The sequence below is a fragment of the Camelina sativa genome, chromosome 7 (assembly GCF_000633955.1).
Source record: "Camelina sativa cultivar DH55 chromosome 7, Cs, whole genome shotgun sequence".
NCBI classification, from domain to species: domain Eukaryota; kingdom Viridiplantae; phylum Streptophyta; class Magnoliopsida; order Brassicales; family Brassicaceae; genus Camelina; species Camelina sativa.
Window position 1 is genome coordinate 24,877,128 of NC_025691.1, and position 13,640 is coordinate 24,890,767.

The 13,640-nt window shown below is 36.7% G+C and overlaps 2 protein-coding genes across 2 annotated transcripts; one reads left to right on the forward strand and one right to left on the reverse strand.

The window, feature by feature from the left end:
* Positions 294–9,676, forward strand: LOC104702447 (trichohyalin). The gene is made up of 3 exons (XM_010418300.2): positions 294–758; positions 905–4,699; positions 4,739–9,676. Exons 1-3 carry the CDS (start codon positions 611–613, stop codon positions 9,607–9,609), a joined length of 8,814 nt encoding a protein of 2,937 aa, XP_010416602.1. The 5' UTR covers positions 294–610; the 3' UTR covers positions 9,610–9,676.
* Positions 9,621–11,105, reverse strand: LOC104702446 (indole glucosinolate O-methyltransferase 5). The gene is made up of 3 exons (XM_010418299.2): positions 10,574–11,105; positions 10,131–10,503; positions 9,621–10,040 (listed from the first exon to the last, which is right to left on the reverse strand). The coding sequence occupies exons 1-3, from the start codon at positions 10,996–10,998 to the stop codon at positions 9,741–9,743; spliced, it is 1,098 nt and encodes a 365-aa protein (XP_010416601.1). The 5' UTR covers positions 10,999–11,105; the 3' UTR covers positions 9,621–9,740.

Here is a 13,640-nt window from a genome sequence, read left to right on the forward strand (position 1 = left end):
AAAGAAGAAGTCGAAGATAAACCAAGAAAGAAGAGAAGAAAAAAGTTTCGTTTACCATGTTTTGCAGGATCCACTCTGCTTATGTCTATTATTGTTTTCATTATTCAATTGATTCAGTCCAGAAAAAAATGAGATCACTCCTTAGGTTTTTAGGGTATGATTCTTGTTGATTTTTTAAGGATAGAACCCAACTTTTTTTCTTCTTATTAGTGTTTGTTTTTTGTAAGAAGATAAAAAAATTTGACTTGATATGTAATGTGAGTTTTGTGTTATACCACACTGGTCCTCCAAATATAAAAACAAAATTGAATCTTAAAATATTGAATCACCTGTTCAAATTAAGTAGTATATGCTTTGCTTGTAGACCAAAAACGATATTGCAAGACTTTTAATTAAGGTGAAGTAATATGATGAATTGGTTACTTCTATTTCAAGGCAACAAAAGAGGAAAGGCGTTGACTATTTGACCATCTTCAAGTCCTAAAGAGGAAGTAACGAATATCTTAGCCCTTTACTCTTTTAGTGGGGAACATCGGAGCCATCAGACAAATCAAAACCTTAGAACTCACGTAAAAAAAACACTCGAGAACAGAGAGAAAGAAGTTAAACAATGGAGCTCGAATTGGGATTTAAGGTCACGAGAACGAGAGAGGATGTATCGTCTTCGGTTGATTTCCGCTTCTCCAAAGACCCGTTTGGTCCTCTGGTTCTTTCTCGAGAAACCGATTCAAGGTTCATCATCATCATTCACATCAAAGGTCAAATACTAAATATCACTTCTTTTGAATTCTGTTGTCTCTTTGTTTTTGCTTACGTGCTCGAAAGACTTTTAATTTTTCGATGGAATTGATTTAGGGTTTAGTGTTCTAATGATTGTTGAGATTCAAAATAATTTTGGGGGCAGGATTCAAAAAGGAAGGAATTGAAATAGATATAAACAAAGAAGGGGATCGGATTACTATAGAAGGGAGGAAGCCTGTGGAAGAAATGGTTATGATTAGATGGATGGCGTGGAGGAAAGAAGTTGAATTTAGGGTTTTTAAGAAAGTTTTTAGGATTCCTGATACTGTGGTTTTAGACGAGATTAAAGCTAGGTTTGATGATGATGATGCCACTCTTACGATCACTATGCCGAAAAGAGTAAAGGGGATTTCTGGATTTAATATTGAGGAGGAAGAAGAAGAAAGAGTGGACAAGGGAGAAGTTGAAGAGCAGAGTACAGTATGGGAAGAGTCTGATGCACACTCTGAGAAATTTGAGACAGAGATTCAGAGAGAGGAAGGGTTTGGAGAAAACGAGAGCCAAGTTTTGGGAGAGGAACAAAAGGAAGAAGATGAAACTGGGGATGATTACTTAGAGAAGAATCACCAGATTGATGAACAAGACAAGATTCTGGAACGTATAGAAGACGAAAAACAATTGGCTGAGAGTAATGAGGACAGTAGCTTAAGAAAGCCTCCAGACATTGAAGGACATGAGCAGAGAAGACATAACGAGCAAGATAAAAAACAGAAACGGGTCGACGAAGCAGAGAGTAATAGTGATGATTTTGGATCCACAGCATTTGAAGAGATTGAAGAACAAGAACCTGATCATGAGCAGCTGGATAGAACAAGTAAAAGTGGAGCAAAAGAAAAGAAAACGACTGACGGCGACGGTGATGGCTTGAGCAAGGATCAAGGGATTAAAGAAGAGCCGGAGAGACGCAATGACAAACGCAAGATTAAAGATATCGTACAAGTAAAAGGAGAGGAGGATAAGAAGAAAACTGTAAAGAAGGAGATAAAAAGGGGAGACTCCAAAGTAAAAAGTGATGCAAAAATGGGCGAACTATTCGCATCAAACTTTGCAGATACTGCGATGAATACTGAAGATCTTGAATCAGATGAGGAGCTAGACAAGACAGAAAAGTTGGTTGAGAAGAAGTACAAGCAAGAGGAAAACGCTGAGGTTGGAGCACAAAGTGAAGACATTAGCTTAACAAATCCTACAGATTTTGAAGGAAGAGATTCTCATGCGCAGACAAGACATGAGGAACAAGAAAATAGCCAACACTCTGAGACTGAGATTCTGAGAGAAGAAGAATTTGGAGAAAGAGAGAGTCAAGTTTTGGGAGAGGAACAAAAGGATATAGAAGAAACTGATGATGATAATTTGGACAAGATTAACCAGATTGAGGAACAAGAAGAAGAAAAAATCGTTGCTGATTCAAATAAAGAGAATGAGGACAGTAGCTTGAGAAAGCTCCCAGATATTCAAGAACGAGAATCTCATGAACAGACAAGACATGAGGAACAAGAACGAGTAGTGGAGCAGCAAGATTCACAAGCAGAGACTAATAGTAATGATTTTGGATGCAGAGCTTTTGAAGATCAGGTTGGAGAACAAAAACCTCATGTAACTAAAAGTAGAGAAATGGAAAAGGAAAAGATTGACGATGATGATGTTGGCTTGAGAAAGGTTCAAGAGATTGAAGAACCAGAGATACACAATGAAGAAAGCAAGAAATCGGAAGGGGAAACAAGTGGTGACGAGAGGAATAAAACTGCAAAGATGGACATAAAAAATAGGGATGCAAAAGAAGAGGTTGATGGGAAAATGGGAGAAGGATTCAGACCAAACATTGATAGAACACAAGTAGTTGCAGAAAATGACATTGGAGAAACTGAGACAAAAGCTGATGAGTTTGAATCTGATAAACTAAAAGCAGATGAGGTACACAAGATACATGAACTGGTTGAGAAGAAAGAAGATGACGAGGAAAATGCTAATCTGAGAGGAAAGAGTAAAGACATCAGCTTAAAGCTTCAAGAGAATGAAGAACAACAGTCTAAGGGACAGAAGCGACAAGACAAACAAGAAATGATAAAAGAATTGGTGGAAGAGAAAACACCAAAAGCAGAGCCAAATACAGGGAATGATATTCCAAAACCAGTCCAGGCGAAGACAAGTGATAAAGGAAAGGAGGAGAAAAAAAGTATAAAGATGGAGATAAAAACTGGGGAAGCCAAAGAAGAAGTTGATGCAAAAATGGGCGGAGGATTTGCACCAAACATTGCAGAAACTGCGACAAAATTTGAGGAGTTTGAATCTGAAAAACTAGATTCAGATGAGGTAGACAAGATACAGAAACTGGTTGAGAAGACAGAGGATGAAGAGGGAAATCATAAGGTTGGAACACAAAGTGAAGACATCAGCTCAAGAAAGCTTCAAGAGATTGGAGAACAACAATTTCAGGGACCAAAGCGACAGAAAAAGCAAGAAAAGATCAGAGAATTGGTGGAAGAGCAAACTCTAGAGGCAAAGACTAATATTGGGAATGATATTCCAAAACCAGTTCAAGAGATTAAAGAATTACAAAAGGTGGAAACGTTAGAGAAAACAGGTGATGAAAGAAAAGCAAGAAAGGTGAAGAAGAAAAGTGTAAAGATGGAGATAAATAATGAGGATGTCAAAGAAGAAGTTGATGAAAAAATGGGCCAAGGATTCGAACCAAACGTTTCAGAAACTGACGATGATTTTGAATCTAATAAACTAGAAGCAGATGAGGTAGACAAGATACATGCACTGTTTGAGAAGCAACAAGATGAAGAGGAAATTGCTGAGTGCGGAAGACAAACTGAAGACATCAGCTTAAAAGAGCTTCAAGAGATTGAAGAACAACAATTTCATGGACAAAAGCGACAGGAAAAACAAGAAAAGATCAAAGAGTTGGTTGAAGAGAAAACTCTAGAGGAAGAGACAAATATTGGGAATATTAATCCAAAACCAGTAGCAGAGAGAAGTGAGGGAAAACACAAGATTCAAAACAAGTTCCAGGATGACACAAAGAATCAGCCAGAGGAATACAAAGAGAAATTTACGGAGACTAATGATCCTGGCACAAGAAAGGTTCAAGAGATTATTAGAAAACAAGAGTTGAATGAACCAGCAAGATCCGAGAAAGAAAGCAAAATACGAGAGCTAGTGAAAAGCAAAACAAATGATGAAGGGAAAGAGAAGAAAATTGCAGAAAAAGAAACAAAGGCAGAGACATATGTAGGGAATGATATTTTGAAACCAGTTCAGGAGATAAGTGAGGGAAAACACAAGATCCCAGAGCTTTCTCAAGAGGAAACAAAGAATCAGCCAGAAGAGTACTTAAAGAAAATTAAGGAGACAGGAAAAAAGACTAATGATGCTGGCGCAAGAAAACTTCAAGAGATAAAACAAGAGTTGAATGAACCAGCAAGATCTGAGAAAGAAAGCAAGACGCAAGAACTGGTGAAAAACAAAAGAAATGAAATTGCAGAAACAGAAACAAGAGAGCAAGATTCAAATAGACCAAAAATAATCAGGGAACAAGAAAAGATCCAAGAACTGGCTGAAGAGAAGACTAATTTTTCAAAAAATGGGAAAGCCAAGGATAAAGACGAAATTGCAGAGAAGAAAACAGAATTTTGTGTTGATGATGATGATATTTCAAGCAAATTTCGAGATGTTGAACAACAAGATTCAGATGCAATGAAGGGGCAAGAAGAAAAAGACATGATTCAAGAATTAGCACTGGAAGAAAAAGTGAGTGATGGAGGCAAAGGAATCGTTGCAGTGTTGGATACAAAAGTTGAGAATAATAAGTCTAAAAAAGTTCAAGAGATTGACGGACAACAATTGCATGAAGAAGATAGGTATGGAAAACAATTCCAGAAACTCATAGTAGGTGAAGTAAGTGGACGCGGAGATNAGAAACTCATAGTAGGTGAAGTAAGTGGTCGCGGAGAAGTTGATGATATTAAAATAATAGAAGAAGAGAAAGAAATCAGGGATAGCTCGAGAAAAGGCCAAGAGACTGCAAAAACAGATTCAGAACTCCACAACAACAGAGAAGTTTGTCGAAGTGAAGAGAAGAAGTATGACAGACCTGAAAAGATAGAACAAGAATTGGTTAACTTGAACAGCCAATTGGAGCAAGACAATGTTGAAGATGGAGAAAAGACTCAAGAACCGGTGGAAGAGGAAATCAAGGATTGTAGAGAAGAAGAGGGCAGTGGAGAATCAAAGACCAAAACCGATGATGATGTTGTAAGAAAGGTTCAAGGTGTTAAAGAACATGAGTCGTATGGGCCGGAAAGGGAACATGCAAGCAAGATTCAAGAATTGGTAGAAGAGAAAATTGGTGATCATGAAGAAGAAGAAGACGAGAAAAAAATCGCAGAGTCAGAGATAGAAGCTGAATGTGATAGCTTGAGAAAGGTTGACGGTGGCAAAGCACAGGAGTTGCATGAACCAAAGATACACAAAGAACGTGATAAGACCCGGATAAATGGGGCAGAGGAACCAAGTTGTCAAGAGGATAAGAATATGGTAGAGCCTTTGACAATAAGAGAGGATGACAATTTTGTAGATGTTCCAGAGATTAATAAAGAACAACCTGACAAGCTAGAGAGGCAGGAGAAACCATACAAAATTCAAGAAGTGGTGGAAGCGAGACTCAATGACCATAAAGAAGAAGAACAAGAAGAAAAGGCAACGGCCAAGGCGGAACTGGAAACTGAAAGAGAGAGCTCAAAAAAGGTTGAAGAGACTGAGCAGCAGAAGAAATATCATGGACCAAAGATGCGAAATTCAGAGGAAAAAAAGAAAAATATAGCAGTGGAGGAGAAGAGGACAAAAACTAAAGATGGTAGCTTGAAAAAGGTTCGAGATGATGAAGATCAAGAATCGAGTAAACCTTATAAGAGAGAAATAGATGACAAGACCCATGAACTAGTGGAAATGGGAACAAGTGATTACAGAGAAAAAGCCAAGAAACAAGATGAGAATGATATCTTAAGAAGCCAAGAAGATTTAGATGAATTTGAGAGACACGGTGAGCAAAGCAATATTCCTCATTTGGTAGAAGAAGAAAAAGTGGAGAACATTGCTGAGCTAGGGAGAGAATCATATGAAGATTGGACACAAGAGGAGCGAGAAAAGAGAAAAAATTTGGTTAAAGAGGAATCAGCTGATCTTAAAGATAAACACACTGGTGTAGATGACCATATTGATGATAAACAAGAAAAGATTATTGTCAATTCAGAACGTAAAACTGAGGAAGATAGCTCAAAGAGGGTTCAAGAGACTGAAAAACAGGATGAAGATGAATTGCAGAGATCTATGGCACAAGACAAAATGCAAGAAACAGAGGAAAAAGACAAAACTAGAGCAATGGAGAAGAATGAGATTGTGGAGAGAAGGGAAAAAACTATAAATGGAAGCTTGAGAAAGGTTCGAGAAGATGAAGAAGATCCGCAATTGGGTAAACAGAAGAGACATGGGGAAGAAGACAGGATCCATGAGTTAGTAGTGGAAGCGGAATTAAATGATCACAGAGGAAAAGTCAAGAAAAAAGATGGAGATGATGTCTTGAGAAGAAGCCAAGAGACTGTGAAATTGGATTTAGGTAAACGTGAGAGACATTTTAAGCAAAGAAGGATTCCTAAATCAGTGGAAGAAGGAGAACATGAAGAAGAAGAAAGATATCAGAAAGTTTCACAGGCTAAGACAAAAGTTGAACATGAGATCAACAAAAAGATAGGGAAGAATAAAGATCCAGAACCGGAAAAACAGGAGCTATACAAGTCGGAAGCAGTACTAAAAGAAGAAGTAGGTGATCGCGAAAAAGAAGAAGAAAATCTCGTGGATGGTTCTGCGACAAAGATTCAAGAAACTGAAAAGGAAGAGCTAGAGATGTACAAGAAACAAGACATGGTCCTAGATTTTGTGGAAGACGTAACAGGGGATCAGAAAGATGAAAAGGCAGAGGAAGCTGCAGCTGTAGTGGCAAGCAATGCGAACGGAAGTTCAAGAACGGTTAAAACGATTGAAGAAGAATCAGAAGAACACATGGAAAAAGACAAGATCCCTGAAATAAGTGATCCTAAAGTGAAAGAGACAAAAGAGGAGGTTCCCAAGTCAAGATATGTCCGAGATACAAAAGAGCTAGAAGCACATGTTCCGGAACTTGAAGGAAAAATAGAGAATTGCAAAGATGATGGACAAGGAAAGAGAGCAGAAAAGGGAAAACAAGGAAAGATTGTTGAGTCACAGGAAAGGTTCAAGTCAAGAAGTGACGATGGTATTGTGAGAAAGATTCAAGAGACCAAAGTGCAAGAATCAAATGAGAAGAAAAATCAAGAACAAAAAGGAAAGGTTGAAGAAACAGTGAGGAGAGAAACGAGTAGTCATGAGGTAGAGTTGGTGACTGAAGATGATAGTCTTAGAAAAGGTCAAGAGTTTTTGGAAAAGGAGTCACATGTGTCAAAGAGTGGACCAGTGAAACAAGAAAAAATCCAACAACTGAAGAAGGTGAAATCCCAAGATCACGTAAATGAAGATGAAGAACAAGAGTTAGAGACAAAAATCAACAATGTTAACTCAAGTGAGGAAGAGGAACAGACGAAGATTAGGAAAACAATGGGAGAGAAATCAAATGCTCCTGAGAAAGAAAAAGAAGCAAATGAGAAAATTGCAGAAGAGCGGATGCAAGATAAGACTGACAGCAGAACTAAGAACCAAGAGATTAAAGGAGAAGAACCATATAAGTTTATACGAAATCTAGAGCATGATAAGATCCCAGAATATCATAGAGAAGAGAAAAAGGGAATGGAACAGAGAGAAATTGAGGAGATGAAGAGAACAACTGAGGAATGTAGCTCAAGAAAGGTTCAAAAAATTAAAGCACAAGAGTCATTTGAGTTAGAGAAACACCGGAAACTAAGTGAGATCCAAGAAAGTAGCAATACCCAAGAATCAGTGGAAAAAGAAACACAGGAACATAGAGAAGAAGAAATGAATGAAAGGAGAGGATATAATGCAGTGCTCAAGGAAAAATCTATGGCTTCAAGTGAGTCTCAAGATGTTGAAGAAAAAGGATCAGATCAGCCAAAGAGATATGCAGAACAAGAACTAATGACTAAGAAGGAGAGAAAAGAAGAAATTTTTGTAAGAGAGGGAGAGCAGAAGGAGAAGGCAAAGAGAATATCGCAGGTGGATTCGAAAGCTAATGATGATAGCTCAATAAAAAATCATCAAGATCTTGTTGAAATAGAGGAGGGGAATGTTGTTGGGAAAGCAGAGACAGTAGATGAATATGCTAGTTCAAGGACGATTCACGAACAGGAAGAAAGAAATTCAGATAAACTAGAAGGACATGGGGAAGAAGATATGAGCAAAAAACTTGCAGAACAAGGAACAAGCGATGATAAGGAATCAAAAGAAGGAAACAGAGCAGGGGAAGTATGGGAAGATGTGGAGACTAAAATCAGGTCTGATAGCTTTGGAAAGGTAAGACAGATTGAAGAAGAAGAAACAGACAAGAAGCTATCAGATGTGGAAAAGTACATACGTGGTAAATCAAAAGAGACCAAGAATCAAGAGACAAAGAGGAAAGATGTTAGGTCCGGAAATAAGACTCAAGCAAATGAAAAACAAGAGTCTCATGAACAAAAGAGAAATGAGGAAGAGGTTATTGAGAAACAAGAGACGATAGAAGAACATGATAGCTCAAGGAAGATTCATGAACATAACGAACAAAAGTCAGATACAATGAGCGAAAATATTGCAGAAGAGGAAACAAACGATGATAAAGAAGGAAACAGAGCAGGGGAAGTATTGGGAGAAGTTTTGAAGATAAGAGAGACTGAAAAACAAGAGCAAGACAAGAAGAAATCCTTTGTGGACACAAGTGGTAAAGCAAAAGAGAACAAGAACCAAGAGACAAAGAGGACAGATGATGATAGCTCAGGAAATAAGACTCAAAAACAAGAGTCTCATAAGAAAAAAAGCCATCACGATCAAGACAAGAAGAATCCGGGACTGATTGGGAAAGAAACAAACTGTTTCAGAAATGAAGATGATGTTAAGGAAGATAAAGAAATTGCAGAAGCAGAGGTGTTAAGAAAGTTAAAGGAGATTGAAAAACGAGAATCAAGTAAAATGGTGGAAGGACATGAAAACGGAGATGACATCAAAGAATTGGTTGAAGAGAAAATGAACAACAAAGAAGAAGAAGAAGACAAGAAGAGCATAGTTACGGATGTCCTGGCAAAAGCTGAAGACGATGAACTGAGGAAACAAGACAAGAGCAGGGAACAAAGACTAGGAGATAACCTTAAATATGAAGAAACGTCAAAGACAGAAACAAAAAGAAAGGATAATGAACACGAGAGAATTAAAGAGCAAGGAAGGATCAAAGAATTGGTAGAAGACAGGACACATTCTTGCAGAGAAAAAGAGAGCAAAGAAACTGAATTTGAAGACTCGAAAAAGATTCAAGAGAGAGACAGAGAAGAATCAACTGAACCAGGAAGAAATGAGAAACAAGACAAGATCCAAGAACCAGTGGATAGGGAAACAAGTGAAGATGACGAAGAAGAGTTAGAAATTGAATTTGAAGACGAAGAAGAAGACTGGGAAGCTGAAGTAATTCAAGTAACGGATTCAGATGAAGATAATGATAACATTAGACAAATAAAAAGAATCAGATTAGGATTCCGGTTAGTAGGAGGTTCAACATTGTTTATGTCACTTATAGTCATAGTTATTAGTTTCATTCGTTCCAAGAGAAAAATAAGATGTTACAAGTTCTAACCAAAGCACACAATACAGTATCATATTTTTTATTTATTAAATGGAATCAAGATCCATACAACTTTCATTACCATAGTACGGTTCAGCCTCTTTATGGAACACAAGAAGGATCAGCTTACAACTTCAAAGCCTTATTTAGAAAACTCAATGACCCATAAATGATATGCACGGCATACAAAGTTGCAATACTGAAACCCTGAATTCGTAGCTATAGCTTCAAACTCGGCTCGGGACCTCTCTTTCCCTCCAGATAGTTGAGTAAGCATCAACAAATCCATGTCAAAGGCAATGTTGGACTGCACATCATCACTCTCTGCTTCATCCGGAGTAACTATTTCCATAACTATCACTTTCCCATTCTCAGGTAATACTTTCCAACAGTTCTTAAGAATCTTCTCACAGTCTTCATCAGTCCAATCATGAAGTATACGCTGTAAAAAAAACAGATTAAGTAAGTAAAAAAACATTTGAGAAATGTATTAACATATAAGAGCAGAGTATGGTTTGTGGTTTTGTCTTACTTTCAAGAGGATAGCATCACCTCTTGGGACATTTACAAACATGTCTCCAGCCACATTTTCAACATTAGGATAAGAAGGAGCTTGTGACAAAGCACAAGTTAGATCAAAATTGATTCCTTTAATGTTTGGATACTTTGCAGTAACAAAACCAAGTGTGTCTCCAACTCCTCCTCCTACATCAACCAACACATTAACTCCTTCAAAACCTCTATAAACTTGTAAAAACTTCTTCAAAATCCCCACAGAGAATCCGGTCCGGTTAAAGAGTTTGCTTAATCTCTCATCTTTGCTTATATAGTCAAAGAGTTTCAAACCACCGTTGGCACGGCCAAATGCAACTCCTCCTTCTAGCACCACATCTTTCAATTGCGCCCTAAAAAAAAACAATCTCCAGATTATTTGTATATGGATCTTATATTAGAAATCTGAAAGAGTTTAATTACCATGTATTGAGGAAGACGCTATCGAGTGATACAATGAACTGAGAAGCAAGTGTTCCCAATTCTTGATCAACATTGTCTTTCAAGAAATAGCAACAAATCGGCTCGGCTTTGTAGACCCTCACACCTTCTACGGCTTGGCACTTGACAATGGAGTAGCTAGCAAGTAACCGAAGCATACGGTCCAACAGAGCCGGTGCTTCAGGGTTAGTAGGCTTTGTGGGAAGCCGAGACGCTATCTCACTAGGTGTGAGGAACAAACCGGATCCACTTACGTCAGCTACGTAGAGAGTGTCAATGACACCGAGCTCGATGGCGGCTTTGAAAACCATCGGTAAGGCTGTGCAATTGGCTAGCCTAACCGCCGCTAAACCAAGCTCAGTATCATCATCACCGATTTGGGGCATTTGAGGAATTAGGTGTCCCATTTTGTTTCTGACCTTGCTTTCTTCTCGGTCAAGGCACTGTTATAAACTGAAACGACAGAGGAAGAGAGGAGTTTTAGTACATTGTATTCTCTCATGCATTTGTGCTACTGTCACCTTTGTCTTTACTTATACCAATCAAGCATAAGACGCAAGCTTTGTTTTAGTCACCAATTCACAATTTCATTAAATTGATGTTTTAACTATCAATATTATATTTGTCCACTTGTTCTCTTTACCAACTGAGTTATATGAAGAAATGTAGCTGTAAATAGTAACACATTCATTTGATGGAATCGGTTGAATTTCTTATAGAATTTTGGTTGAGAAAATTGACAATTCGTCATTTAAGTATAATAACTTTTTCGTTTTCGAAAAAGTAGAACTGGTTAGAAATAGTTAAAGATGACCTAATTGTGGAAAACTGTGAAGAAACGGGAAAAAAATGGAGCATGGTTGGGATAGATCCAAACACTGATACATTGTTAAGAGCTTAATCTTTTTTTGAGTGGTGGTCCTTTGTTAACTTGCCTGAATTTTTTGTTTTTAATGACAATTAAGTCGGATAAATATCTCTGTGATTAATAACAAACGAGTGATCAAGATGAAGGTCAAACCAGAAACAGACCATAGTTTATTCCCAATATTGGACCAAATGGGCCCAATGGAAAGAGCTATGATTTTTGAGGCCTGCTTTTTTCAGCCTATACAAAGTAGTGAGGGACCCCAAGCGTCAATTTTTTTTCTGTAAACAAAAGTATATGTTTTTCATGAAATTAATTTGTGTTTTATATGGTTATTCGAAGAGAATATACGTAAGAGAATATAATCTTTTTTGTTTCGTATAATGGTAGACAAAACGAGACAACACATAGTCATTAACAAAGCCTTCAAATGGAAAGCATGAACCGTCAAATCTTAAAACTCCACTACAGCCATACAGAAGTCATGTTCCTATTATTTGGTTTTTAAAGATAAAATAAAGTTGAAACCTTTCCTCGCAATCAAGTGATATTAGTATAATACTAACATATAAAGGATTCACGGCTTTTAAATCAATGGATAATATCGAATTAAAATTGAATACTATCACAGTCTAATCAATTTTTAAATTACGATAGAAATGTTACAACATTACTAATTTACTATATGACATATGTTACAAGAAACTGTGTAATCTTATCTTTTCAATATATATATATATATATATATATGTGTGTGTGTGTGTGTGTGTGTCTACTATGTTTGAAACACTTGCTAGTTGTCTAATATATTCCAAAACTTTTATAATGTTAATCGTTGTGGCAAGGTGAGTATACATGTACGTAGGCGAGTACGTATGCATGCTTATTGGATGATATATATACAGTATATTATATTATTATATAAATTGTTATAGTTAATTCAACTATTGAGAGACTGCATTAAGTGTAGGATGAATCGAGTGGTGGTGTATGTACAAGTGTGGTGATGCGTGGGTGATGATGGCGAAGGATGGTGCTCTTCGTGTGGCAACCACACTCTTCCTCTTTCTTTACTTATCAGTCTCTTTCCATTATTATATCTCATTATAATTGTGCAGTGCTTTCCAATTCATCAATCCATTTCTTTATTATATGTTTTATTGTTAATTGTTAATTTATATATCACGAAACCCTACTTTCACATGTTCACTATCTATTTGTTGTTTAGGTTTTTCACTTTCAAACGGATCTAATTGATCATCGTGGATTGTGGTCTTCAGGGGATTTAAGAATATGTTGTGTGAATAAACATCTGATTCCCTTTTTAATATAAAGTAATTTGATTGATGAAACGCTCATAAGTTGTAACAAATCAAATCAGACATATAATTTTAACTGCATTTCTACTATATATATATGGTTGAAAAAACTAGTTTCTACACCGACATATGAAAAACAAAACTCCCAAAATAAGCAGCCCCTATTCAAAAGGTATACGCGTGTTTCGTGTGATATATTCATAATTAAGTTTTACCCGTAGTGTACCACGGATCTATTATTTTGTTGATATATATACTGTTAACGGTTGTAAGTAGAGTTTTGTTGAAACTCTTGATTCGCAAGTTGAGAATATACATTTTACGATTTGTTAGTTATGATTTAGGAATGAATGATCTGACATATTCTTATTATGATTCTCAATTGATATTATTGGATTAATAGTGTACATTTAAAGCTAATAAGATCTTACCAAATATGTAATCGTTTATTAAACGCAAATTAGATATTTCTTAAGATGTATTCATCTTGAATTAGTTGATATATTATAGGGATGTGATTAAGAGGATGTGATTACATAAATTGGGTTATCATTTTTTTTGTCAAACTCGGTCCTAAAAATTTGGCATGCAAATTAGATATTTCCTAAGATACAATGGGCATTGATTGGCATTAATTGGATGTAAATAAGTATGTTATGGATTAAAAATCGGCCCAAAATATTCGGCAATCTTAAGGAGGATCCGAATAATTGAATCGGTTATAATTTTAGTTAAAACTCCGACCCGAAGTTGGCAAAAAGTGATGGCACCCTATTGTACTCCAAAATGTATTCCGAGCTCTATATGTGGATATACTTGTTTGGTTATAGATATCATAAGACAATTTTTAATATATATCCGT

Bases quoted from the DNA above. Each gene is read 5' to 3' on its own strand.
- LOC104702447 (XM_010418300.2), top strand. From the start codon at position 611: ATGGAGCTCGAATTGGGATTTAAGGTCACGAGAACGAGAGAGGATGTA. The intron at 759-904 runs GTCAAATACTAA...TTTTGGGGGCAG, and splicing joins CATCATCATTCACATCAAAG to GATTCAAAAAGGAAGGAATT. The intron at 4,700-4,738 runs GTGAAGTAAGTG...AACTCATAGTAG, and splicing joins ATTCCAGAAACTCATAGTAG to GTGAAGTAAGTGGTCGCGGA.
- LOC104702446 (XM_010418299.2), bottom strand. From the start codon at position 10,998: ATGGGACACCTAATTCCTCAAATGCCCCAAATCGGTGATGATGATACT. The intron at 10,504-10,573 runs GTAATTAAACTC...GTTTTTTTTTAG, and splicing joins AGCGTCTTCCTCAATACATG to GGCGCAATTGAAAGATGTGG. The intron at 10,041-10,130 runs GTAAGACAAAAC...TTTTTTTTACAG, and splicing joins GTGATGCTATCCTCTTGAAA to CGTATACTTCATGATTGGAC.